This window comes from Pan paniscus, chromosome 18, assembly GCF_029289425.2.
Source record: "Pan paniscus chromosome 18, NHGRI_mPanPan1-v2.0_pri, whole genome shotgun sequence".
In the NCBI taxonomy this organism is placed as follows: Eukaryota; Metazoa; Chordata; class Mammalia; order Primates; family Hominidae; genus Pan; species Pan paniscus.
The window spans coordinates 67,247,487-67,275,486 of NC_073267.2; the positions used below are offsets into that span (position 1 = coordinate 67,247,487).

The following is a 28,000-nucleotide window of genomic DNA, read 5'->3' on the forward strand; positions in this document are numbered from 1 at the left end:
ATGAGGCTACCTCATGGAGGCTGTCTCGAGGATTAAACGAGATGATATATGCGAAGGCAGGGATTTTTGTCTGTTGTGTTCAGCACTGTACTCCCAGTGCCTGGAACAGTGCCTGGTACACAGTAGGTGTTCAGTAAGTACCTGTAGGAAGAATGCTGAATGCATGAGGGGCCAGCCAGAGCAGAACTTGTGGATGAGGTTGGTAAGCACAGACAGAAAGGGTGGTGGGGCTCGAGTGTGCTAAAGGATGGTCACCTCCACCAAAGGCAGGAGCTGCCACTAGGCCTCAAGCAGTGGGTGCCATGTGGCAATGTCAGCTCAGAGGTGCCACATCTTCCAATATTTTATGACAAAAAGGAAGTCTAGAGTTTTATGTGAATTTAATTAAGATTTGAATGTTGGAATTAATTTGATTTTAAAAGCAGGGCAATTAGAACTAATAAATTCAGCAAAGTTGAAGGATACAAAATGAACACACAAAAATCGGTTACATTTCTACAACTAACAATAAACAATCCAAAAAGGAAATTAAGAAAATAATTCCATTTACAATAGCATCAAAAAGAATAAAGTACTGAGGAATAAACTTAACAAAGGTTAAATATTGTATGCTAAAAACTACAAGATATTGGTGAAAGAAATTAAAGATGACACCAATAAATGGAAAGACATTCCATGTTCATGGATTAGAAGATTTAATATTGATAAGGTGTCAGTACTACCCAAAGTGATCTACAGATTCAATGCAATGCCTAACAAAATCCCAATGACATTTTCTAAAGAAATAGAAAAATCCATATCAAGGGACACCACATAGCTAAAACAGTCTTGAAAGACTGAAGGTCTCACACTTCCTGATTTCAAAACTCACTAAAAAGCTACAGCAATTGGCCAGGTGCAGTGGCTCATGCCTGTAATCCCAGCACTTTGGGAGGCCGAGGCAGGCAGATCACCTGAGGTCAGAAGTTTGAGGCCACCCTGGCCAACGTGACGAAACCCCATCTCTACTAAAAATACAAAAATTAGCCGGGCCTCATGGCAGGCGCCTGTAATCCCAGCTACTCAGAAGGCTGAGGCAGGAGAATCGCTTGAACCCGAGAGGCAGAGGTCGCAGTGAGCTGAGATCGCACCACTGCACTCCCGCCTGGGCAGCAGAGCAAGACTCCGTCTCAAATAAAAATAAAAAATAAAAAAAAAAAAGCTACAGCAATCAAAGCAGTGTGGTACTGACATTAAAACAGACATAAAGAGCAATGGAATGGAATACAGAGTCCAGAAATAAACCCTCGCATATATGGTTAAATGATTTTTGACAAGGTTGCCAAGATCATTTAATGTGGGAAAGGATAATCTTTTCAACAAATGGTGCTGAGAAAACTGGATATCCACAGGCAAAAGAATGGAGTTGGATCCTTACCTTATACCATAAACAAAAATTAACTCAAAATAGATCAAAGAGGGCCAGGCGTGGTGTAATCCCAGCACTTTGGGAGGCCAAGGTAGGAGGAGTGCTCGAGCCCAGGAGTTCAAGACCAGCCTGGGCAACATAGGGAAACCCTGTCTCTACAAGTAACCAAAATTAGCTGGGCACGGTGGCACACGCCTGTGGTCCCAGCTACTAGGGAGGCTGAGGCGGGCGGATCACTTGAGCCCAGGAGGCCAAGGCCACAGTGAGCCCTGACTATACCACCACACTGCAGCCTGGGCAATACAGCAAGATCTTGTGTCAAAACAAAAAAACAAAAACCCCCAAAGACCTAAATGTGAGAGCTAAAACTATAAAACTCTCAGAAGAAAATAGAGGAGAAAATGTCATGACATTAAATTTGGCAATGACTTCTTGGATATAACACCAAAAGCAGAGGCAATAAAAGAAAAAACAGGTAAGTCAGACTTTATCAAAATTAAAAACTTTTGTATAACAAAGGACACTATCAACAGAGTGAAAAGGCAACATGTGGAAAATACTCGCAAATCATTTATCTGATAAGGAGTTATTATCCTGGATATATAAAGAACTATAACTCAACAACAACAAACCCAATTTAAGAATGAGCAAAGAACTTGAATAGCAATTTCTCCAGAGAAGACATACAAATAACTAAAACACACTTGAAAAGATATTTAATATCACTGGCATTAGGGAAATGCAAATCAAAACCACTATGAGATACCACTGCACACCTATTAGGATGGCTGTTACAAAAATGAAAATAAGCAGGCGCGAGTCCCAGCTACTCCAGGAGGCTGAGGCACAAAGATTGCTTGAGGCCAGGAGTTCAGAGGCTGCAGTGAGCTACGACCATGAACGGCCACTGCACTCTAGCCTGGGCAACATAGCGAGACCTCATCTCTACAAATAAAGAAAGAAAATGAAAAACAAGTGCTGATAAGGATATGGAGAAACTGGAACCCGTGTGCACTGTTAGTGGGAATGTAAAATGGTGCGGCCACTATGGAAAACAGTATGATGGTTCCTCAAAAAATTAAAAATAGAACTATCATATGATCCAGCAATTCCATTTCTGGGTATATACCCAAAATAATTTAAAGGAGGGGTTCAAAGAGATACTTGTACACTCATGTTTATAGCAGCATTATTCACAGTAACCAAAAGGTGGAAGCAGCCCATGGATGGATGAATGGAAAAACAAAACAAACAAAACGTGGTATATCCATACAATGCAATATTACTCAGCCTTAAAAAGGAAGAAAATTCTGACGCATGCTACATAGATGAACTTTGAGGACATTATACTAAGTGAAATAAGCCAGTCACAGAAGGACAAATATTGGATGATTCCACTTACATGAGTAGTCAAACCCACGGAGACAGATGGCGAATGAGGAGTTACTCTTTAATGAGGCCCAAATTTCAGTAGCGGAAGATGAAAAGAGTTCTGGAGATGGATGGTGTATTAGTCAGTTTTCACACTGCTATAAAGAAATACCTGAGACTGGGTAATTTATAAAGAAAAGAGGTTTCATCAGGCATGGTGACTCACACCAGTAATCCCAGCACTTTGGGAGGCCGAGGCAGGTGGATCACTTGAGGTCAGGATTCTGAGACCAGCCTGGCCAACATGGTGAAACCCTGTCTCTACTAAAAATACAAAAGCCGGGTGTGGTGGTATACACCTGTAGTCCCAGCTATGCGGGAGCCAGAGACAGGAGAATCACTTGAACCCAGGAGGCGAAAGTTGCAGTGAGCTGAGATTGTGCCACTGTACTCCAGCCTGGGAGACAGAGACTCCATCTCAAAAAATAAAAATAAATAAATAAATAAATAAGTAGATAGATAAATCAAAGAGGTTTAATTGACTCACAGTTCCACATGGCTGGGGAGGCCTCAGGAAACTTACAATCCTGGCAGAAGGAGAAGGAGACACAAAGCATGTCTTCCATGGCGGCAGGAGAGAGACAGTGAGCACATGAAGGGCAAACTGCCACTTTTAAACCATCAGACCTCATGAGAACTCACTATCACAAGAACTGCATGGAGGAAACCACCCCATGATCCATTCACCTCTCACCAGGTCCCTCCCTTGACATGTGGGGATTACAATTCGAGATGAAATTTGGGTGGGGACACAGAGCCAAACTATATCAGATGGTGATGGTTGTTGCACAATGAGAATGTACTGCTGCTGAACGTTACTCTCAAAAATGCTTCAGATCAGCCGGGCGCGGTGGCTCACGCCTATAATCCCAGCACTTTGGGAGGCTTAAGCAGGTGGATCACCTGAGGTCAGGAATTTAAGACCAGCCTGGCCAACTCGGTGAAACCCCATCTCTACTAAAAATACAAAAATTAGCCAGGTGTGGTGGTGTGCACCTGTAGTCCCAGCTACTCAGGAGGCTGAAGTGGGAGAATTCCTTGAACTCAGGAGGCAGAGGTTGCAGTGAGCCGAGATCATGCCACTTCACTCCAGCCTGGGCGACAGAGCAAGATTCTGTCTCAAGAAAAAAAAAAATATATATATATATATGCTTAAGATGGTAAATTTTATGTTACTTCTATTTTTAAAATGATTTAAAAAAAAAAAAAAAAAGAAGAAGGCAGCAGCCAAACAAGACACATTTGAGGGCAAGATCTGGTTTTCCAGCCTGTGGTCTCTGAAGACAAATTTTTTTTTTTTTTTTTTTTTTTTGAGATGGAGTCTTGCTCTGTCACCCAGGCTGGAGTACAGTGGCGCAATCTTGGCTCACTGCAACCTCCACCTCCCGGGTTCAAGCAATTCTCCTGCCTCAGCCTCCCTAGTAGCTGGACTTACAGGTGTGCACCACCATGCCCGGCTAATTTTTGTATTTTTAGTAGAGACGGGGTTTCACCATGTTGGCCAGGCTGGTCTCGAACTCCTGACCTCAGAAGATCTGCCCACCTCGGCCTCCCAAAGTGCTGGGATTACAGGTGTGAGCCACCACACCTGGCCTGAAAACAATTTTTTAAGGTTCACTCTTGAGGTGCAGGGGGCAGGTAGGGAGTGCCGTGAGTGCCGGTCACAGTGGCTCATGCCTGTAATCCCAGCACTTTGGGAGGCTGAGGCAGTCAGATCTCTTGAGCCCAGGAGTTTGAGACCTGCCTGCGCAATATAGCAAGACTCCGTCTGGACAGAAAATACAAAAGTGGGCCAGGTGTGGTGGACACCTGTGGTCCTAGTTATTCAGGAGGCTTAGGTGGGAGGATGGCTTGAGCCCGGGAGGCAGGGGCTACAGTGAGCTGTGATCACGCCCCTGCACTCCAGCCTGGGTGACAGAGTGAGACCCTGCCTCAAAATAAAAAAGGAGTGTAGTGAGGTCTGGGCAGCATGTCACGTTATTGGGAACTTCAGGAACCTTGAGGCCATGGCTCTAGGGACATCCACAAGAGGACAGGGGAACTCAAGGCCAGCAGGACATGGCCTGGGACTGTTGTTAACAACACTGGGGAGGGTCATCCCAACAGCCACAGCCTCCTGTGGTCACCAGACCAAGATGAGCAGCCTCTGTGGCCTGGGTCAGCTGGGTGCTCAAGGACTATGGGCCGTTGGCCCAATTGCTCTCAGTAAATACAAACACCTCCTCCACCTGGCACGGCAATGGGGAGGTCTGAGAAGACTCCTGAGCTCCCACAAGCCCAGGTCCCAACAGTGATAATGGAGCCCCGTTAACTGAGTTGGCTTTGCCAGTAGGGCAGGGGGATTTCATAAGACCATTTTTCATCCCCTATTCCCCTGAGGTAGGTACTATTATTATCCCCATTTTACAGGAAGAAAAACTGAGCTCCTAAGAGGTTAAGACTTGGTTAGGCAACTTACTTGAGGTCACCTGACCAGTAAGTGGTGGACCTAGGACCGGAATTCGCATCTGGCTGACCCTTGCAGAACCCTCACCCTTAACCATGGGGCCACACAGCCTTGCAGGAACAGCAGTGTGAGAAAGCAGCCAATCAGAAGCCAGTGTGGACAGGGCTGGAAACACGGCACCATGGAAAACAAGGCAGAGTGTACCCCCTGGCGGGCTTTGCTTAGAGAGGCAAAGTTCAGAATTCCAGGAAAGTCCAAGTCTGAGTCAAACCACAGTGAGGCCAGCAGGAGACCAGGGCACACGGGAGTGACAGCTCACGATGCACCACACATTACAGTTGACCATCTTTTTTCTGTCCATTCTTACAACAGATCCACCCCCAAACTGCAATGCGACATTTGTGAGCCCCAGTGTAGAGACTGGGAAGTGAAGGCTCAGAGAGGAAGTGACTTCCTACAGCTGCCCAGCTGGCACATGGCACAGCCAGAATAGAATCCTGCTCACGGGATTCCAAATCCAAAACTCTCCCAGTAACAACAATGGTGGTGGCCACAGCAACACCAATGACTCACTAGGGATCATCTCATCACGCCCTATTATTACATCCATTTCACAGATGAGGAAACTGACCTGCAGAGTGGTAATTAACTGTCCCAAGGTCACACAGCTAATAAGTAGTGCCAAAGTCAGGGTTTGAACCCAGCTCCAGGCCCATGTGGTTGGCCACATCTCCACAAGGTCGGGCCCTCCAGAGTATCTCAGAGACCTGGAGCTTCAGATACATCCCCTGAGAAATTTCCAGAAAAGAGCTGCAGTCAGAAGGTTCAAGGACAGGCTGGGCGCAGTGGCTCACGCCTGTAATCCCAGCACCTTGGGAGGCTGAGGCGGGTGGATCACCTGAGGTCAGGAGGTCGAGACCAGCCTGAACAACATGGTGAAACCCCGTCTCTACTAAAAAATACAAACAATTAGCCAGGCATGGTAGTGAATGCCTGTAATCCTAGCTCCTCAGGAGGCTGAAGCAGGAGAATCGATTGAACCTGGGAGGTGGAGATTGCAGTGAGCCGAGATTGCGCCATTGCATTCCAGCCTGGGCAACAAGAGCGAAACTCCATCTCAAAAAAGAAAAAGAAAAAGAAAAACAACACTCAAGGACAAAATGAGAACAAAGACCAGGAACCATTCTGAATTCCTAAGTCACTTGTGGGAGTGGGGTAGGCTCGGGGGTTCTCCTAAGAGAGGCTAGAGAGCTGGGGCTCAAATAACTAAAAAGGCTGGGATGTTTCCTCCTCACTTTCCCTTCTTAAAAAGTAAGTTGATTTTGTTAATTAAAGGAAAAAGTGTTTTCAAAAACCTCTTTAAAGTCACAAAAGGTTAGATACTACGATTTCACTTCTATGAAATGTTCAGAAAAGACAAATCCATAAAAACAGAAAGCAGATTAAAGGTTGCCAGGGGCTGTGGGGCAAGGAGCATGGGGAGTGACCATCAATAGGCCTGTTGGAGGGATGAAGATGTTTGGCAATGAGACACTGGTGATGGGTGCATTGCCACCTTAATATACTTACCACCGACCACCGAATTGTACACCTTCAAGGGGAGAATTTTATGGCATGTGAATTATATCTCCACAAAGCCCATTTTCTTTTCTTTTCTTTTCTTTTTTTTTTTTTTGAGACAGAGTTTCGCTCTTGTTGCCCAGGCTGGAGTGCAGTGGCGTGATCTCAGCTCACTGCAACCTTTCCCTCCCGGGTTCAAGCAATTCTCCTGCCTCAGCCTCCCAAGTAGTAAGGATTACAGGCGCCCGCCACCACACCCAGCTAATTTTTGTATTTTTAGTAGAGACGGGGTTTCACCATGTTGGCCAGGCTGGTCTTGAACTCCTGACCTCAGGCGATCCACTCACCTCTGCTTCCCAAAATGCTGGGATTACAGGTGTGAGCTACCACGCCCAGCCCACAAAGCCCTTTAAAAAACACTTATTTGCAAAATGAAGTGTCTGAAAAGCCTAACTGGGGAAGGTCAGGGAAGGAAGAGGGGCTGCTCAGCCTTTGCCTGAGGCCAGACACGTGTCCTTCAGGGTGGGCCCTGGACCCCCTGCAACCCCCCAAGGCGCTTGAGCCACACCTTTCCTACCACAAGTCCCTTTGCACTGGCTAGGCCTCAGCTCAGAGTACACTTTCCTCTGCTCTGTCCCAGAGCTCAGCTCAAGACGCCCAGGGACAAGCCCTCGAGGCCATGTGTGTGCCCATCCCAGTGAGCCCTTCCCACTTTCTGTGGGTGTGTGAAGCAAATGTCCGTTTTCCCCCAGGCAGAGCCTCCACCAAGTGGGAGCCTGCTGTCCACTGGGGTATCCCCCGTGCCCAGCTCAGTGCCAGTACAAAAGGGGCGTGCACAAATACCCAAGGGAGCAGGCGGGCATGCAGCAGGCAAGAGGATACAGGGCTAGCCTAGAGGAGTCCCCAGTTAGTGGGGAAGGCAGGCCCAGATAGTCAAGCTGTGGGGTAAGTGTGTAAGAGGAAGACACAAAGCATGAGGGGTGCCCCAAGGAGGCCCACCCGACTCAGCAAGGGGCAGGTGGGCAGGCCAGGCCATTCTTGAGAAGAGGACACACCTGTAAGCTGGAAGAAATGCTGCATTTCAAAAACGCGTACAATATGCTGCCCCCAGAACTGAGAGAACAAATCACAGCACACATGATGCGCAATAGGCAGACGTCGGCATGTCCAGGCCATCTCTTTGCTGGCTCATGGGACACAGAAAGAACTTAGCTCTACCTGAAGGCCAGTCTGTCAACAGAGTGCTGGGCCCAGAGCTCAGAGGCCCAAGAGCCAGGCCAGGGCACTGGATCAGAAGTGGGGATGATGTGGCAGACAGGCTTGGAGACCTTGGGGAAGTGGGCAAGGCTCAGATACAGCCACAGAGACAGACACTGAGGATGAGAGTGGGGAAAGAGGCCTGGGAGCCCACATGGAGATGCAGAAGGAGAAGAAAGTGACGCAGTCACACACACAGAAGAGGGCCGGTGGTCAGCCCCACGGGACGTGCAGCTCATGAGCCAATGGTACCCAAATGTCCTGCCCAGCCAATGAAGGAGACAACGCTGACCTGCATGAACCCTGGCTCTCCCTGGCTTCCAGAGGTTGAGAGATCCCTTCCCCAACATGCACTCAAACTAGCATCCACCTTTAACGAGAAATCAAAAGAACAAGAAACGTCATGCCAATCTCCTGTGGGGTGACCATCTGATGAGTTTTGTCCGCTCAGGCTGCCCAGTGCAGGGCACCGTCGAAGATGGGGTGGACTCAGGGTGGGAAGCACCCCGCACCTTCCTGCTCCACTCACATCTACGTCACCTCCTAGTGGGGAAGGTCCTGGCCCCTGGTAACCGCAAGGAGATGGGGCACAAGGAGGACCAGGATGCAAGGCCTCTGCAAGCTGAAAGAAATGCTGCATCTCAAAAGCGCATCCTCCAGGATGGGAGGCCTCTGACTCTCACCACCCTACCCTCCAGCGTATTCCAGGAAACGAGACCCCAGCTATCTCCTCTTACACCAGTAGCCTGGTGGGGTCAGGTGCCCAGGTGATGTCCTCTGACCTGCTCCATAGTGGGCAGTGGCCTCTGCCCATCCCAGCCTCCCCAGGTACCTGGTTCTGCAGCTGGGTGGACGTGGCCTGCTGGTCACTGTCGCGGAGGGCCAGCCTCTCCTGTAGGACCACCAGCTCCTCCTGTAGCTGGGTCTTCTCCTCCTGGAGCTGGGACATGGCCTCCACCATCCTAAGCACCATGGGGGCCGCACCTGGAGGCCCTGACAAGCTCGAGCACCTCCTGCTGCCAAAGAGACGCCCACCTACGAGCAAAGTAGTGGCTGATGAGAGGGCAGCAGAGGTCCCACGCTGGCAGAGGAGGGGGTCCATCACAGCAAGACAGACCACCAGGGATGATAGAGGTGCAAGCAGAGGGGGTGGACAACCAGGTGAGGGCTGGGGCGGCAGCGGCATAGGTTAGCTGGGGCCTCCAGGGCCTGTCCCAGAAGAAGACACTTCCCCAGGCAGCATCTGGGGGATGAAATTACCTGGATCCGGACTTAAGAAAGCAATTTTCACTGAATACGGCTCTCAAAGCACATGTTCTAGGTCTGATGGGCCAGCCTCTCTCCATGGCCAGGCTGCAAGGAATCGCAGCTGGGAAAGACAAGGGATTCTCACCCTAGAAAACTCTATTCTTGTAGGAACGTTATTTCTTTAAGTCTCAAACTCTCTCAAGAGTACAGAAGAGTGGGGCTCCCCAGCCTGCCCCTGTGGCAAGTGGTCAACTGTGCAGAAAGAGGGGAGCCAGGGGAGCCGTGTGTATGTGCGAGGGACAGACAGACCAGGACACAAAGCCAGCCCCACACATGGAGCAAGAACTCAGCCAGCCGGCACCTAGCAAGGATGAAGCGCAGGAACCTCCCAGGCAAGAGAGAGGGAAACACCCGGCTGGGCAGAAGCTCTGCCTGAGTCCTCCTCCTCCAAAGGCCTCCCACTGCCCTGTCACCAGGAACGAGAGAGATGGACAGATGGATGAAGGACAAGAACACAGAATCAGGGCCCGTGACCTGTGCACGGGGCCTGGGATGCTTGTTACAGCTTGCTTCCAGGGCGCCAAGAATGGCCATGGTCTTTGCAGGTAGGGAGCAAAGAGTTTGGGGGAGAGAGAGAAGAATGGGGGGCTAGGGAGGAGGGATGGGGGGTTTGCCTCCTCCCCTCAGGGAGCACCAAATGGGATGTGACAGAGTGTGGCAGAGTGAAGGGTGAAGAGGGCATCTGCTGGCCAGAGAGCGCTGCCCTCCACCTCAGAGCCTGGGGCTCTAGGTGTTCCCACATTAGTCCCCAGGAAACCCAGCCCTCGGCAGGCTGGGGTTGGGGGGATCTTAGACTCTGGGAAGGAAGCCACTTGCACCTGAAGTCACACACCCCTCTGACAGCCTGGCCTGAGGGAAGCCAAACGGACTCAGCTGGACAGGGAAGTGGGGAGGGTGCAGCTTGCAGCTGGGCGGGGACATCTCAGCACAGCCCCAGGAGGAGGGGCAGATAGCTACAGGCCCCCCCATCCCGCTCTAGGAGAGCAGGAGGGGCACGCACAGGTCGGCTCTTCCCTCCTCCACCCGAGCACTCCAGAGAGCTGGAGCTGGGCATCCCCGGTTGGGTGGTGACCCTGGCTGTGTGGCCTGCACGTGATGCAGCATGCATGTCACACAGAGCTGGCCAAGCTCCCGCGATCTGTTCTAGAGCGAGTGAGATCAGACGGATGCTTCCAGGCCTGCACACGGGGCAGCATGAGCAGCACGTGACCAGCGTGGCCCTCAGCCCTTTGCAGGCTGCTGCAGTGAGGCAGGGAACACACTGGACTCCTGGCCCAAGAGCTGGTTCTGCCACTCGAGAGACGTGTGGGAGGGGCCCAGCAGGAGCTTCCTAGGAGAAATGGGGACAAGGAGCCTTGCCCGAAAGGAGCCCAGCACCATGGACATGCACAGGCGTGGGTGGCTGTTACACAACAGGCCATGGGGCAGAAATGAGGCCTCGGAGAGCCCAGCTCATCCAGAACACTGCTCACGCCACGGGATGTCACCCCTGCAGGGGCTCGCCGGGTCTCAGCACCGTGGCAGGGCAGTGGGAAGGGGGCCAGGAGAGTGCTTGTGGAGAAAAGATCTCCAAGAAGCTCACGGAGGCCCCAGAAAGGGGAGGACGGGAGGACAAGGTGAGATCAAAGGGGCCCTTGTGCTGGGGAGGCTGCACTCAGGGCTCAAAGATGCGATGCAGGCGTGGCCTGGACCCACTGACCAGGTAACCCTTGCTGTTCCCTGGAATCGGCCTTCCTCTTCTCAGCGCACAATCAGCAAGATGATGTCCCCTGCCTGAGGCTGGCCTGCCCACACTCAGCCAGACCCCAACCCCTGCCACTTGCTGCAGAGGAGTGCCTGGGCCCAGACAGGCCAGAACCCCAGAACAGGGCTCTGGGACAGCCTCAGAGAAGGGAGTGGCTCCTTCCACCACATGGCAAGTTCAGACACACAAGTTAACCTTTTGGCAATGGAGGAGGAAGATGACAGAAAGGCCAGCTCCTTTTTCCGTCACACGCTCTCTTCCTTCCGGGCTCCTAGAGGATGCTGCTTCCCCATTATCACCAGGCTCTCGCTTACTGCGAGGGACCCCCGGCATGGACCCGTAAGACTACAAGGGGGGCCTGTAGAATCTTCCAGAACCAGCCAGCCCTGGGCACCATGGCAGGCCCTGCCAGGGAAGAGCTGAGCCACTGGCTCCTTTGTCTCAGCCTCTGGCCAGGAGAATCAAAGTCCTGTCCTAGGAGCCTCCAGACCCTGGGGGGCCACGGATAGGAGGGAGAAGGCCGAGTCTCTCTCTGCAGGTGGTGGCGTCTGTGAGGCTGCCACCCTCGCCCTGCTTTTGACAGGCACTGGGAAAAAACAAAAAGCAGGGAAATTCAACCCCAGCCCACGCTGGCCAAGGACTCTTATCACTGGGTGGGGCCTGGATGCTGTGGGAGGCATGGGTGAGATGAAGGTTCTATACACACCACTGTCCCTGAATCCGGGAGAGGCAGGCTGGGGGATTGCAGCTGCGGATCAGGCAGCTGGAGTCTGTCTAGGCCACCTCCAGCCGGGGAGGACAGGGCATGGGGATAGCACCAACTGCACAAGAGCCTCCCTCCTGCGCTGGCTTCACTGGGGAGTGCCGGTTTGGCGGGCAGGCCTGCTTTACCTGTATTCTCTACATTCATGGTGCCACCAGCTTCCCGGGCCTCCCGGGCCCGCCTGGGGGCCAGCGCCTGTCTCTTCCAAAGCTTCTCTTCTTTCGTCCCCTGACTCTGGCTCTTGCACCCCTTGTCCTGCAGGGCCTGCTGCCAAGACACAACCAGAATCCTCACATGAAGGAGACTGCGCCAGGGAAGGACCCTCGAGCCAGAGGATGGTGCACTCTCGGAGCTGGCAAGGATCCCAGGGCCCAGCGGGTCCAGTCCCTCCCTTTGTGGGTGGGTGGGTACGTTGAGGTCCAGGATCTGGAAGAGGATGTGCCAGGTCCCACAGCAAGACAGTGGCAGTGCCTTCTCCTGGCCTCCCTCAGCAGCTGGTCTTCTGCACCAGCAAAGAAGGTTCTTAGGTACTTCAAGTCCTCAGGTGAAGCTCATGCCATCCCTGCAGGGTCTGAGAGTCACCAGCACAGAGGCTGGCTTGCTTCCGGTGCACACACCCCACAGGCAACCATCCAGCCCCACCACACACGTATCAACCTCAGGGCAACTGCTCCCATGCCAGCTGCTGCCACCCCAGGCACACAGCCCCGCATCTCCAGATGGGACCCCCAGGACTGCCAAGGAGGCTGCGCAGGAGTCCGTCCGAGCAGGGGAAGGGCCACAGCCCTGCCTCCTTCACTCTCTCCGCCCCACAGGGCTATCGAGAGGCCATGGGAAGCCGTCTCCTCTTCCAGGGGGAACACAGGCAGAGGACTCGAGACAAAGAGAGCCAGTGCACAGGCACAGGGAGAGAGAGGGGAGGCACGAAGAGGTGTTTCATCCAGAGAACGTCACCTGCCACTCACACAGAAAGATGCCCAAGGCAGGTGGCAGGGCCACATGCAAAGAGTGATCCCATTTGAGGATCATGAAAATAAAACAGGCATAGAGACAAATCTAGAGAACTATATAGACAGCGATCCTCTCTGGAAGATTGGGGGGGGGGGATGGTGTAGTGGCTGAGAGTAGAAAGAAGCATCATTTCAATTTTGGGGGAATAAAAAGAAAGTTCACAACAGAGAGAACGTGAGAAGAGGGGAAAGGAGGTGGCCTTACATTTCATGTTGAACCTCTTTGGCATTTGAATTGTTAACCTTATAAACACTGACTGTGTTTTTTTGTTTTCTTTTGTTTTCTTTTCTTTTTTTAAATAGAGTCTCACTCTGTCACCCAGGCTGGAGTGCAGTGGTGTGATCTCAGCTCACTGCAATCTCTGCCTCCCAGGTTCAAGCGATTCTCCTGCCTCAGCCTCCCAAGTAGCTGGGGTTACAGATGTGCGCCATCACACCTGGCTAATTTTTGTATTTTTAATAGAGACAGGGTTTCACCACGTTGGCCAGGCTGGTCTCGAACTCCTGACTTCAAGTGATCCACCTGCCTCGACCTCTCAAAGTGCTGGGATTACAGGCATGAGCCACTGCGCCTGGCCATTTTTTTTGCTTTCTTTTTCTTTCTTTCTTTCTTTCTTTCTTTTTTTTTTTTTTTAAAGACAGAGTTTCACTCTGTGGCCCAGGCTGGAGGGCAATAGCACAATCGCAGCTCACTGCAACCTTGACTTCCTGGGCTCAAGCAATCCCCCTGCCTCAGCCTCCCAAGTAGCAGAGACTACAGGTACACACCACCATGACTGGCTGATTTTTGTATTTTTTGTGTAGAGATGGGGTTTTGCCATGTTTCCCAGGCTGGTCTCAAACTCCTGGGCTCAAGCGATCCTCCTGCCTCAGCCTCCCAAAGTGTCAGGACTACAAGCATGAGCCACCATGCCCAGCTTTTTTTTTTTTTTTCATATCAACAGAGGTTATCTTGGAAGAGAGATAGCAAACAATTTCTGTGTGTCTTTGTGACCTTTAAATTCAAAACAAAAAAAATAAGCCACTCTTTTAAAAGTGCTCAGTCTAAAAAATAAACACGTAGTCTAGAGGCGGCAAGGCCCATGTGTGAAGCCTGGCTCTTCCTCGGCTAAGCTGTGTGACGGTGGGCAAGTTGCTTACCTTCTTGAAGCTGCATTCTCCTCATTCTTAAAATAAAAATGGTAATAACAGGACCGCCTCATTGAGCTTGTGTGAAGAGTAACAGACAACTGCAGCCAAGTCCCCAGAAGGTGCCTGGCACATAGTGAGGGCTTGATATGAGGTAGCTATTATCAGGACATGATTCCTGTAATCTTCACATTTTTTTACTTTGACAATCAAAAAGCCAATACAGATAATTGAAAAGACAAGAAAAGTGACATCAGCAGGCTCCTTAGCCCAAAATTCACCCCCTCCCTCTCTCGACCCAGAGCTCCACTTGAGAAGGGCGGGTGGCAGACACACCTCTTATATTTTGGAATATTCCTGCTGGGCGCAGTGGCTCACACCTGTAATCCCAGCACTTTGAGAGGCTGAGGCAGGTGGATCACCTGAGGTCAGGACTTCGAGACCAGCATGGCCAGCATGGTGAAACCCTGTCTCTACAAAAAATGGAAAAAAAATTAGCCGGGCGTGGTGCCTGTAATTGCAGATACTTGGGAAGCTGAGGCAGAAGAATCGCTTGAACCCAGGAGGTGGAGGTTGCAGTGCGCTGAGATTGCACCACTGTAATCCAGCCTGGGTGACAACTCAAGACTCTGTCTCAAAAAGAAAATAGAAAATTCCCTCCAAATTAATTTTGACCCCACCCTGTGACCAACTGCCACACCATCGCGAGCAGGCTTGTGAGCCATGGCGGCAAGGACAGCAGCTGGAAGTTTCCATTTGCCAGCCAGGGCAAAGGTTACACTATTTCTGGCCTGTTGGCCAAGCCACAGGAAGGACAGATGGGGCCCTGGGGGGTTGGGAATTTCTGCAGCGCCTCTGTGGGGTGCATCTCAGGTTTTAACTGCTGGACAGAGGCTAGGGAGGGGGTGTCACTAAGCCTACCAGGTTGCTACACTGTGCTTGGGACCCACTCTGGCCCCACATCTTCGACCCTGAAGCACCTACCGCGTAATGGAGCTTTGTGGGGGCCCGCCAGGATGTGAACGTGGAAGCTAGTTGCTGGTGCCAGCGTCCCAGAGATCTTCAGTAGATCTGCTGACCCCAGGACTCAGCTGTAACCACAACTCAGCACCCCATAATCAAAGCTCAAGAACAGAGCCACCACCCAACTCGAGGCTGTGGGTTTCTGACTGCTGCCTTCCAATTTAACTACAGATGGCTCAAGACAGAGTAAAGAGCGGGTCCTCAGGTTTCTTTAACTGTTCTCTCACCAGACCTGCTTTTCTAGCAGATTTGAACAGATAAAAGAAGAAACTTTTGGTTCAGTTTTCAGATGAATCACATAAGAAGGGACAAGAAACACCTCGAAACACAAGACTGTCCCTGAAGCAACATCAACCCCTGCACCCGTGTTCAGATCAGGGGCTGGGACAACAAGCTACCCGGGCCAGGACATCCATTTGTACCAGGAAGGACACGTCCCCTTGAAGGGTATGTGTTTCCCACACTCCATCCTGCCCACCATTTGTACACATTCCTTCAAGGCTCTGTGAAAATGTGGCTTCCAGAAAGGGCAGAATCAGTGTGTGTGGATGGTCAGGAGAACATGGGGGAGTGGTGGGCCCTCTCGTGCACTGGCTTTCTTGGGGGGTGGGCCTTGGCAGCATCCCCAGATAGCCCTGGTGTCAATCCTCTGCCACTGCCTTCTTGGCCCCTGCCTGGTTTGCCTTCATCCCTTCGTGATTATTTGGTCACTCTCTGGCGCCTCTGCTAGACTCTCTTGTCTCTTTCTGCACTGTACCTCTGACCCTAGCACAGACTGGCACATTCTAAATAATCTGTTGAACAAATGCATTAATTAAAAATGGGCAGAGCTTGTACTGCCCTGAAAATACTCAAAGCTATCACTGCATGAACACAGCACAGATATTTGTTTAAGGAGCTCACTGCAATCAGAAACAATACAGAGGATCTGTTATAAATAATTTATGGTAAGCCCTGAAGTAGACTATTACGCAGCCGTGTAAAAGAAAGAGGTAGGGCCGGGCATAATGACTCACATCTGTAATCCCAGCACTTTGGGAAGCCAAGGCAGAGCCCACAAGTTCGGGACCAGCCTGGGCAACATGATGAAACCTCCGTCTCTACAAAAATTACAAAAATTAGCCAGGTGTGGTGGCACATGCCTGTAGTCCCAGCTACTCAGGAGGCTGAGGTGAGATGACTTGGCTGGAGGTTGCAGTGAGATTCTACCACTGCATTCCAGCCTGGGCAACAGAGCCAGACCTTGCTCAAAAAAAAAAAAAAAAAAAAAAAAAAAAGGGTAGTTCTCTATGTGTTGATGAGCATGAAGAGATTACCAGGACTTACTTGAGGGAAAGAGCTAGTGACAGAATAACATGTAAAATAAATAATAAAAATCATATAAATATGCACTGGGAACTGTGGCTCATGCCTGTAATCCCAGCACTTTGGGAGGTTGAGGCGGGTAGATCACTTGAGGTAAGGAGTTCAAGACCAGCCTGGCCAACATGGTGAAACCCCATCTCTACTAAAAATACAAAAATTAGCCGGGTGTGGTGGCACATGCCTGTAGTCCCAGCTATTCGGGAGGCTGAGGCATGAGAATCGCTTGAACCTGGGAGGTGAAGGTTGCAGTGGGCTGCAATCATGCCACTGCACTCCAACCTGGGCAACAGAGCGAGACTCTGTCTCAAAAAAAAAAAAAAAAATCATATAAATATGGCTGGGTGCACTGGCTCACACCTGTAATCCCAGCACTTTGGGAGGCTGAGGCGGGCAGATCACTCGAGGTTAGGAGTTCAAGACCAGCCTGGCCAACATGATGAAACCCTGTCTCTACTAAAAATACAAACATTAGCTGGGCACGGTGACACACGCCTGTAATCTCAGCTACTTGGGAGGCTGAGACAGGAGAATCACTTGAATCCGGGAGGCGGAGGTTGCAGTGAGCTGAGATCATGCCATTGCACTCCAGCCTGGGCGACAGAGCGAGACTCTGTCTCAAAAAAAAAAAAAAAAAAAAAAAAAAGAGTTCAAGACCAGCCTGGCCAACATGGTGAAATGGTGAAACCTTATCTCTACTAAAAATATAAAAATTAGCCAGGTGTGATGATGCACACCTGTAATCCCAGCTACTCAGGAGGTTGAGGTAGGAGAATCACTTGAACCCGGGAGGCGGATATTACAGCCAAGATCACGCCACTGCACTCCAGCCTGGGCAACAGAGTGAAAGAGACTCCATCTCAAAAATAAAAATCATATAAATTTAATTAAGTGGTTCTATATAGGAAAGATAAATAAATAAACACCAAATACTTAATAGTGGATTTCTCAAAGATAGAGGACTACGAGAGGCAGTTTCTGGATAACTGTATCTCTGCCCTGTTACAAGGCTAGTTGTGTTGAATGGTCGAATATGTGACCAGCAGCGAGTAACTTAACCTCTCTGAGCCTCCACATCCTCATCTATAAAGCTCAGATCAAATACTGTATCCTGAGATTGTTATGAGTATGATGAGGACTAACATGAGATCTTTTAATGCCTGGCACAGAGTCCATGTTTGATAAACAGTAGCTCTTATTACTATTATCGTTATGTATTATTTCTATAGCCAAATATACATACATATGTAAAGTTTATCTTTTTTCTTTTCTTTTTTTTTTTTTTGAGACAGGGTCTCACTCTGTCACACAGGCTGGAGTGCAGTGGTGCAATCACTGCAGCCTCAACCTCCTGGGCTCAAGCGATCCTCCCACCCCAGCCTCCTGAGTAGCTGGGACTATAGGAACCACCATGCCCAGCTAATTTTTTATTTTTCTTTTTGTAGAGATGGGGTCTCACTATATTGTCCAGGCTGGTCGTGAACTCCTGGGCTCAAGCGATCCTCCTATCTCAGCCTCCCAAAGTGGTGAGATTACAGGCCTGAGCCACCGCGCCTAGCCTTACTTTGTCATTTTAAAGTCACTTGGTGATAACTGCAAGGGAGAAGACCCCAAGTTTTAGTGAATCCTCCATCTAGCTTTGAATTCTCACTTCAAACAAGGAAATATTCCCAAGGAAATACAAGGAAATACTCACATAACCATGTTTCAGAATAATCAACTACCCCAAACCTGCCTGTTTTCCCAATACCTTCTCCAAGCTCTGCCCATCTCAGCCAAGGCCCCATGCTTCCCATTTTAACACCTCAGCCAGGGCATGGCTGAAAAGCTCCTGCCAGCTCCTATGAGATTTCCCGTCTGACTTAATAAAGCAGGCTCCCAGGCAGAGGGGTCGTGAGGGGCCCAACAGAGAGGTGCGAGGTGGGTCCCCGGCTCTCCCCAGGTGCTTCCTACCCCCAGAAGCCTGGCAGGAACCCAGCCACTGGAGCTCAGAGAGCCAAGGCACATGCAGCCTGGAAGGCCCCAGTGCTTACCTGCAGGGTCAGGTAGAGCCCGTGGGGGCTTCCGGGGCCAGCCCAGTCCACGCTAAGGGCTCGGCACTGAGCTAGGGCTGGGCGAGCTGCACTTCGGGCACTGGAGTCCTCGTCACCGCAGACTGGGGTATCTTTTCCACGCCCTGTCCCAGGACAGAGAGATAGGTGAGACACTCCTCCGACCACTGGCCGAAGACTGCTAGCCATGGACCACTGGCCAGAGCCGCAGCTGAGCTCAGCTTTCACACATCCCTGGCTGGTCCAGATGTGGCCAGGAGGGGCTCACACACCCTTACACGCCTGCCCTGCAGAGGGGAAGGCCTGGCTCGGGGCAGTGGCTACGCTCCTTCCTTACCAAAAGCCGCCCAAAGATTCTCTTCTGGAAGGGGCCCAATACCCCACCGGAGGCTCCCCTATCCCCACAGTGGCTTTTGGGGCAGGCATCTGCTCAGCAGGGCAGCGGAAGGAAGCCAGTGCCAGCCAGCCTGCATGAAGCTTTGAGGACTTGCACAGGGGCTATGGCTTTATTACCCCGGCTGCCTCTAGGTGGCAATTTCTTCCCTGACTTCATTAAGACCAAATCCAAACCAGGTGGCCCAGCCTCCGTTGCCTCCCCAAGCGTATTCAGAACCAGCTAAGGTGCATCCCCTTGTGCCTCTGACACACCGCCTCCCTCACCCATGGGAGAGAGGGCGGGCTGTGGCAGCAATGCCCCAGCCACCCACCTCCACCTGCAGGGCTGAACAGGGTGGGATGGGGGCCAGCCTCACGAGTCATGAGGCACACTGCAGAGCCACTACCCTGGGGCGTAACAATATCCCGAGTGCCAGCCACTGGGCCAAGTGCTTTTCAGGCCTTACACACATTCTGTTTTTTGGGGTTTTTTTGGGTTTTTTTGTTTTTTTTTTTTTTTTTTTTTGAGACAGGGCCTCTCTCTGTTGCCCAGGCTGGAGTGCAGTGGTGCGATCTTGGCTCACTGCAACCTCCACCTCCCGGGTTCAAGCAATTCTTATACCTCAGCCTCCCGAGTAGCTGGGATTACAGGTGCGCACCACCAGCCCAACTAATTTTTGTATTTTTAGCAGACACAGAGTTTCACCATGTTGGCCAGGCTGGTCTTGAACTCCTAACCTCAAGTGATCTGCCCGCCTTGGCCTCCCAAAGTGCTAGGATTACAGGCGTGAGCCACAGCACCCAGCCTTTACACACCTTCTTGATCCTCAGTTTGCTTGTCAATAAAATGGGGACAACTTCACAGCCCTGTGATAAGGATCAAATGGGATGAAATACACGTGGTGCCCATGTAGTGCCAGGCACACAGAAAGGGCCCACAGTACAGGCCAATAGGACTACAGTAGCCATCAGCTCCTCAAAACTCCCCAGGGAGGTGGGGGGCATTCTCCCCACCTGACAGGCAAAGAACCGGAAGCCCGGAAGGGTTAACAATGTGCCCAGGGTCACAGGGAGCCAGGATTCAAATCCCATGTGCTAATCAACCCTCTGCCAGCCAATTCTCAGGGTGGCAATATGGGGGTTGGTCAGGGGACTCAGAGGGGCCTGGGGCAGCTGAGCTGGCTGAGGCCCAGTGGCAGGCACGGCGCTTGCATTTCACACACAGGATTTCATCTGACCTTTGTCTTAAATTTTTTAAGTGGATAAAAGTCTGTATGGTCATATAATCTTCATAATACCCAATTTTTTCCTTCAGGTTAGAAAGCTGAGATAACACAATATTTCAAAGACCTATATGCATGCACACACACACACAGACACACACGACTAGAAGGCACTACATAAAATGTTCAGTGACTAGCTTGTGATTTTTATTTCCTTTTTGATATTTTTCTATGTGTTTTAAGTTTTCTAAGGGAAAATGTTTTTGTTTTACCGGAAAAGCAATACTCATTCATATTACATTTGTAATACTTAGGACAACCTTACGGGGTAGAGGCCATCCTCTGCCCCTTTCAGACAACTGGGCTACCTGGCCCAAAAGCCCAGGCTTTTCCCCAGGCCCCTGGGTCATCCCCAGCCTGGCTGTGCTGCTTGGGAGCAGCCAGCCCCAGACAACCATAGAAGCAGAGAGACCTCGGAAGGCATCAGTCCAGCTGCCACTGACAGCACAAATGTGGTGGGAGAGAGGGGTGAACAGGAGTTTGCTGTGTGCCCTCTCTGGGCCTCAGTTTCCCCTTCTGTGCACCAAGGGGCTTGGACCTGATGGCCCAGAGGGACTCTGCTAGCTCTCACAGGCTGGCAGTCTAGACCCTGTTCCTGTAGGTCACGAGGGACAGGGAGCAGACCCCTGAAGGCACCTTGCCTGGAGAGCCCTCTCTCCCCCACACTACCAGGGCGACCTGCCCACGCCTCGGGAGAGGGTCATGGACAGCTCCGCGGCCCCGCCAATCCAGTCCCGGCCCTGAATCAGAGAAGCCGCTCACTTCTTGACTTTCGCAGCACCGGGGGACATGACCCAGAAAGGCGAGCTGGCACTGACAGCTCCCCGGGGAGTACAGTGGGGGCCAAGACTCTGGGACCTCTGCCCACCTGCTGTCAGGGTCTCTACAGAAGCACCTGAAATGAGCACATGGCCCCCAAGCCCCGCCAGGCCACGTTCCCGAGCAGCCTCGGTCCACTCCCAACGCCGTCCAGGGGCCAGCCCAGGCAGGATCAAGTGTCAGCGGCGCTTGGTGCCCAGGCAGCCACTTCACCTACCTTGTTTACCAGCCTGGGCAGAGACCGGAGCTAGCCCACACGCTCTTGGCCAAGGACGGCAGCCCGCAGAGCTCTGACCAGCTTGGCCAGAGGGAATGCAGCTGATTCCCCCTGCTCTGTGCCCGACCCGTGTTAAAGTTTAACCCGGCTTCCAGGTCTCCTCTTTTCCAGACAGGGGCGCAGGGAAGGAGCGCCCGGCGAGACTGACGCTCCGGCTCCACGCCCGCCCGGCTCTGGGCTGTCGGTTACCCTGTAATTACCTGACAGCTCTGACTGGGCTTAGGAACCGGTGAGAAACCTCAGTCTCATCTCTGGTATCTGGAGGAAGGAAGGGAAATAAAGAGGCATTTTAAAAATGCGGACTCACCAGTTCTCAACCTCCCCGGGCCGGTGTGTGGGAAAGGGCGGGCGGCCGGGCTGGCTGGGGCTGGGGCGGGGCGAGCCATCCCCGGCTCGGGCTCTGGGGCCCGGCCCACTCTCCACAGGCCCCGCAGCGAGGGCGTGGCTCCCAGGTTCCACGTCCTGCGAGAGGGGACCATGGCCTGGGGCTCAGCAGCCTCCTCGGGGCACCAGGCAGCCTGCGGAGAGAACAAGGGGAGATAAGCTTGAAGACCGTGGACCAGCACAACTGCACCTCGGGCAGAGCCAGCCATCTGGAAGGGTCTACGCCCCACCGGTCGCTGGTTACCCAGTGCAGCAGCTCCAACTGCACTGTCCCCCAAAGACCCTAGGGCTCGCAGGATGAAATGGGGCCTGCTGCCTTTTGGGGGTATTTGTTTCCGAATACGGAGGCTCCGAAGTGCGAAAGGAGCATATCAGCTGTGCCTGAGACCCCACACCTGAGCCCTTCCCAGCTGAGCCTGGAGCCTGAGGACAAGCCAGGTCCTAGCCCCACACAGAGGAGGCACCGCGAGTCAGCAGCATCTCCGTAAGTCTAATCCTTTTCCTCCAAGACATCTAATTTTCTAATTGCACTTAACCACATGCTTAACCCTTAGGCTTCAGGCTGCTCTGCCTAAGGCCTGTCAGCAGAGCAGTGAATGCTCTGAATATTAACATTTCACTGAGGAGGGACTCAAAAGGGCCCTGACTGTGGCCAATGACAAGTGAAGTCTATATACAGTAAGTTCTCATTCATGTATTCGACTAGCCTGCGCTCTGTGCCTAGCATGTGGCAGGCACTGTATGGGTGTTGAGATACAAAGATTCATTCAGTCTTCATTTAATAATGCCTACTGGGTGCCAGGCATCTGCCAGGGGTCCTTTTGGATCAGAAGAGATGAGGCCTGAAAACTCCCAGTCAGAAGGGAGATAAACACTTCAAAAAAACCCTCACAGTCTGAGCAGGCTACTGGAGGCGGCAGGTGCGGGCCAGGCACCAGGTGGTGTGGGGAATGGAGGGGGGCAGACAGCATTGGTCAGGGATAGAAAGCTTCAGTCAGGGATAGGTCCCTCATGAACTGAACAAATGAACAGAGCTCAGGTATTCCCTGCAGAAGTCTTTATTGAGCACCTACTGTGTGCAAAGCAACCTTGAGGACATTTAAGGTGATCATGCTACAGTCCCAGACTCAGACAGTAATGTCATTTACAGAAGAAGCGAAGTCAGCTTGGAGAGGCAACATGGGGTTTTAAGATTGAGGTGGGGGTAACTGAAGGACTTCCTAGTGGAGCTTCCTGGGCTGTCGACTACTCTCCCCATCCGTCACTGCAGTGGCCACTTCCTGCCAGGAAGTGAAGATAGCTATTTGAAGGGTGTCCACCTCCCCTGACCCACTATGGGCCCACACACATTCATGTTTGCAGCCCCACTGCACCCAGTCTGCAGCTGCACCCACACTAAGCACTCTGGGATGGCTTGTGGGGTGAACGTTCTGAAATGAACACACACAAAAGCTTGAAATGAAGCCTGGAAGAGAGGTCAGGGCTGGACACAGACTCAGAGCTAAACAGGGCCACCAGTGCCACAGGTGAGGAGGCAATCATCAAAGCTTGAGCAAGAGGAGACAGCCATGTGATAACAGGGCTCACTGGGGGGTGGAAAGCTGCAGAAGGAAGGTGAGAGAGGGACAGGAGCTCCAGGCAAGTATAGAGTTTTCAGAAGTGACTGAAGTGTAAGTGGGAAGGAGAGGTTGGTCAGTGCCCAGTACATCATGCCAAAGAGACGTGGAGGACTGAAAGCCCAGACAGGCAGAAAGCCTGAGCCTGTGGAGGGAGAAGGGCAGATGGCAAACTTGGGAGGGCTCAAAGAGTGGGGCGGGAGCTGGGGGAGGAAGCAGCCACTTCCTTCTCCTTGGGGGTGTTTGGCTAGGATGGGAAGGAGAGGATGTGGTGTCTAGAATAGGGGGAGAGTTGAGCATATTGGGGAGACAGAGAGACAGGAGTGACTAAAGCATTGAGAGGCAAAAATAAATAAATAAATAAATAATAAAGTAAAGGGTCCAGGGGTTAGGGGCCTGAAGATCTGGTGTCTGATGTTTGCAGAGCCCAACCCTGGAAGAATGCCAGGCACCTGGCGAGGAAGCCATGGTCTCTTCCTTCCTTGACTGAGAACAACTAGGAGGCTCCTAGGTTCAGTCTTACTGGGAAGAGGATGGGAATGTGGGCCAAAGGACAGGGCAGAGGCTGATCTAAATACGTGGGCCAGCTCCACTGAGGAAACTGAGATGGACCAGTGTGGCGTGGAAGAAACCAAGGGGAGCAGCCAAATGTCCTCTTCTCCAGGCTGCTTGGCACAGAGCTGGGCACACAACCAACCCTGCAGACCAGCTGTCCAATGGGCAAGGGAAGGAGCAAGGCAGGTCCATCTGCAGTCTCGGCTGCTGGGAAGGTGAGACAGTGCAGGGCATTGGAGGCTGACTCCACAGTGGACAGAGAAGACTTTCAGGGAGATCAGCTCAGCTCAGTCTGAGGGGCAGGGACAGGAGGAGATAGCGTTTCTGCGGTTATCAGGAAGGGAAGTGGAGGAGGCAGCCAGGAAGATATCGGGAAGAAAGAGGAAGGGCGTGTGCTAGATCCCGAAGAGGAAAAAGCAGCTGAATTTAGCAGCCTCAGGGGTGTGAAGGTCAAAAGTATCAAGGAATCTTAAGCTCAGGGTTCTGGGCCAAGAAAGCAGCACTCTCTCTCATTTACATGGGCATCTGAGATGAAACCTGGTGTCCGGGGACTTCTACCAACCTAGGATTCGTGGGGGAGGGCAGTGGGACTGGTTCAGAACCTGGCTCCCCTGTTTACTAGATGTCTGACCTTGGGAGAATTACTTTGCCTCTCCGTACTTCATTATCTCCATCTATAAAATGGGGAGAACACCACCTTATAGGGTTGCTCTAAAGATTAGACAAGGCCAAGTGTTCAGAACAATACTGGCATATACAAAGAGCTCCAAAATTTTATTTTTCAGTTACTTTGCTCCAGTGGTGGGTGAATGCAGAGGGCCTGGCTGGGGAAGAGGGTCTCTGCCTCTCTGGGTTTAGACCAGGACAGCAGAGCTGCAATACTCCCCCTGCCCTAGATCAGGGACATTGCAAAGACTGGGGGGACAGGCTGGACAGCTGCTCAGAGACTGCAGCGAGCAGGGCTTGGTCCCCCTGGGAGAGCAGGCAGAAGGTCAAGGAAGTTGTACAGGGAATGCCACCTCCCTGCACACCATCATCTATCCTGGGCTTTCCAGGGCAACCCAGATTTCAAACCCTCTGCTCCCTGGTGCCCCTATGAACAGCAGAACTCACCACCCTGTGCCCCTAAAGTCCACTCACTGCAAATGCAGGGCCCCATTCTGAGACTGCATTCCCAGCAAATGACTCTCCCTGGTCAAGGAGACGGCTACTTTAACAAGGGCATGGGGAATACACGTCTGGGAAAGAATGGGTGCTCACCCTGTTCAGGCAGAGGAAAAGCCAGGGAAGGTGAAAGACCAGGGGTGGCCACAACCCGCAATCTTGAGACAGTGTTGGGGTATGGAGGTGGGGGCGGGGTGGCAGTAAATGGTACTCCAGAATTTAATTAAACACAGCTTCCTCTTTAATATCTCCCAGGACCAGGCCCTTCACTGCACCAGCCAGAGTTCTGCTCTAACTAGCAATGCTGGGCTTAAAGGGGTGGTCCTGGGATCGCCCTCCCTGCTGAGACCCTCACAACTGCTGCGGCTGTCAATGGCCCGATTCCTCACTGCCCGGAGGGCACCGGCCAAGGCCCTTCTTCCTAACCTCTGGGCGGGCGCACCCCGCCCCAGGCCCTGCCAGGGAAAAAGCGAACTCCCCAAGGGACGTGGTGGGAGGGACCCAAAGGCAGCCTTCCAGGGAGCCCTGGGGGTGGGGAAGACGCCAGGAAGGGGAGAGGGCGGCGCCGATTGACAAGCCCATCCCGGGTAGGGTCTGCGCTCTTCTCGTTCAATAAAATCCAAACGGGGTCCCGAGGCTGCTCGGATCCCGTGGGACACGCCGCCCCCGTGCCCAGCTCCCAGCAAGGTCCTCGACTCGGGCTGAACGGCGCTGGAGGGGACCTCGCAGGGCTGGGTCTCCCGGGCCTTTCCCTCCCCGCGCCCATAGCGGGTCCGGGCAGAGGGGTCCCGAGGGCAGGGCCGGCCCGGACGCGGCGCCCCAAACGGCGGGCCGGGCGGAGCCCAGCGCCCCGCTCGCACCCAGCCCGCCCGGGCCCCCCACTCACCGGCCTGGCGGAGGCAGGATCCAGGCGTCGCCGCAGCGCCCGGGGCTCGGCCCGGCCCGGCCCGCCGGCAGGAGGCAGCTCCACGCCGCCGCCTCCTCCTCGGCCAGCCCGCTCGCGCCCCTCCCGCACACTTTCCACAGGAAATGATTAACTCGGGCCGCGGCGCGTTCCCATGGCAACCGGCTCCGACCCCGGCGGGGGGCGGCGGCGCGCGCCCGCACTCACGCGCACTGGCGCGCACGCGTCAGCCCGGGCGCGCCCCCGCAGGTCTCCCGCCGGCAGTCCCACTCCCACTCCCACTCCTTCGCGGGGCCTCCCACTCGGGCTCTCCCGCCTCCCCGCGTCCCGCACTCGCACTGGCACACGTGCTCATGCGTTCCCTGAAGGCTCTCACAAAACATGCCTGCACACGGGCTGGCACACACGAGGCAGCCCACACAGCCCCACACCTGGTGAGCCATGCGTACTTTTGCACAGCCTCAAACCCGAGTGCAAAACTTCCACGCGAGTACTCACACATACACTTCTCACGCGGGCTCTCATACCAGTACGTGTCTTCCCATCCCAACACACACACAAGCTCTTACTCACGAGACAATACATGTACATCCCTTACCGTGTCCTTGCACGCGCTGGCGCACATGCACTCACACTGTTTACAGCGCACACGCTCTCACTCGCTCCACCACCTACTCGCTGGCCAGGCCGCCTTCTAGCCACAGCACTTCCTACCTCTGCACCCCCAGCCCCACCCCAGCAAATGAATATCTTCCCAGCAAGGAAGCTGCCTGGAGTCCCTTAAGGTAAAACACACCAATGGTGCAGCAGTTCCCGGCCTTGCTGCAGAAGGCCCTGCTACTGGGGCACCTAGAGCCTCAGAAGAGGCCTGGGGGAGGCCAGGGGCCTGCCAGCCGGGAGAGACAGCTGACCTGGAGGAGCCACTCTGTTCTTTGTCTCCCAAACAGAGGCAGCATTTTATTCCAGAGCCAGCAGCAATATTCTCCCTCACTCTCCACACCCCCGGGTGCGGAAGAGGAGAAAGCAAGTCACTCTGAAGCCAGCCCATGCAGGCTGACGGTTCTGCAGATAATCCCAGGAGGGCGGGTACTCTGCCCCTTCCCGCTTGTCAGGGGATGGCCCAAGAAGATCAAGGAGAGGACTGGAGGGGGTCGGGCAACTCCAGGTGGGTTCTATCTCCTGCTGCCGCCCAGGCGCTGGGCTGCCAGTCAAGAATCTCTACCAGCGACGGAGCCAAGGGCCTGGGCCTCAGATTGTTCTGGACGCCAGAGCAGGACAGTCACAGTCCCCCAGCTGGAAGCAGCCTAGTGCATGCTTTATTTGCCAACTGAGATTCCTCAGTGAAGGCCTGATAGAGGGTGAATGTAACGCTCCTGGAATCATTCCCTAGAGAGTTAGATTTCCAGCTGAACACCACACCGGAGAACCCTTCCAATGGGAGAGAAAGCCTTATTTGGGGAGTTATGATCTCTGAATTCCTCTGCCTGCCCTCCAAACAGCAGTGATCCAGGGGACCGCAAGGGTGGATGAAGGCAAAATGTCTCTAGAATTCTGATTTAGTATCTATCTCCCTTGATTATAGTCCCTATGAGTTGATGGGGTGGGGGATGGGGAGGACAGAATGTCTTTAAAGTCCTGGTTCAAAACTGGAGACTTTTTCTTACTCAGGGATTGAGTACATTGACATTAACTGTAGGTCCTTCCCACCAAAGCCAAAGCCAGATTTTTAAATTAATAATAACATTTATTGTTCTTTTGCTTTGATTACAAAAGTAATAGATGTTCATTGTAACCATATCCCACACACTGGAGATAAATGCTGCCAACACTTTAGAAGTCTTTTTTTTTTCTGTGTACATAATAGATGCCATTATTGAAGCTAACACTGTGTCAGGCACAGCACTAAGCTCTTTATAAACAAAATCCCATTTAACCCTGAACACCCTATGAACACCAGTACTGTCATATTCCCGTGTTTCAGGAAAGGAAACTGAGCCTCAGAAAGTTTGTTCACAAATGAAGTGTGTGATAGAGCTATGACTCCAATAGGTACTCACACAGTACTATCAGATGCATATGGGTATAACAACTTATTAAGATCAAAGCACCAGCGAAGGAAAAAGAAAATTGAA

At 52.4% G+C, this 28,000-nt stretch overlaps 1 protein-coding gene across 10 annotated transcripts in view; it reads right to left on the bottom strand.

Annotated features, from left to right (window-relative positions):
• KIFC3 (kinesin family member C3) overlaps positions 1–26,797 on the bottom strand; it is a 45,062-nt gene extending 18,265 nt beyond the window's left edge. The window contains exons 1-5 of one of the 10 annotated variants that reach the window (XM_063598017.1): positions 26,467–26,508; positions 21,553–21,763; positions 18,474–18,616; positions 12,046–12,184; positions 8,935–9,137 (exon numbers count right to left, since the gene is read on the bottom strand). In XM_063598017.1, coding sequence (XP_063454087.1) covers positions 8,935–9,137; positions 12,046–12,184; positions 18,474–18,616; positions 21,553–21,763; positions 26,467–26,493 — 723 coding nt within the window. In that variant the 5' untranslated portion in view covers positions 26,494–26,508. Of the gene's footprint in view, positions 1–8,934; positions 9,138–12,045; positions 12,185–18,473; positions 18,617–21,552; positions 21,764–25,850; positions 26,055–26,466; positions 26,735–26,779 lie in introns of those variants that run through there. The other 9 variants (XM_063598018.1, XM_055100035.2, XM_055100037.2 and 6 more) reach the window with 9 other exon arrangements.
• Positions 26,798–28,000: the final 1,203 nt, after the last annotated feature.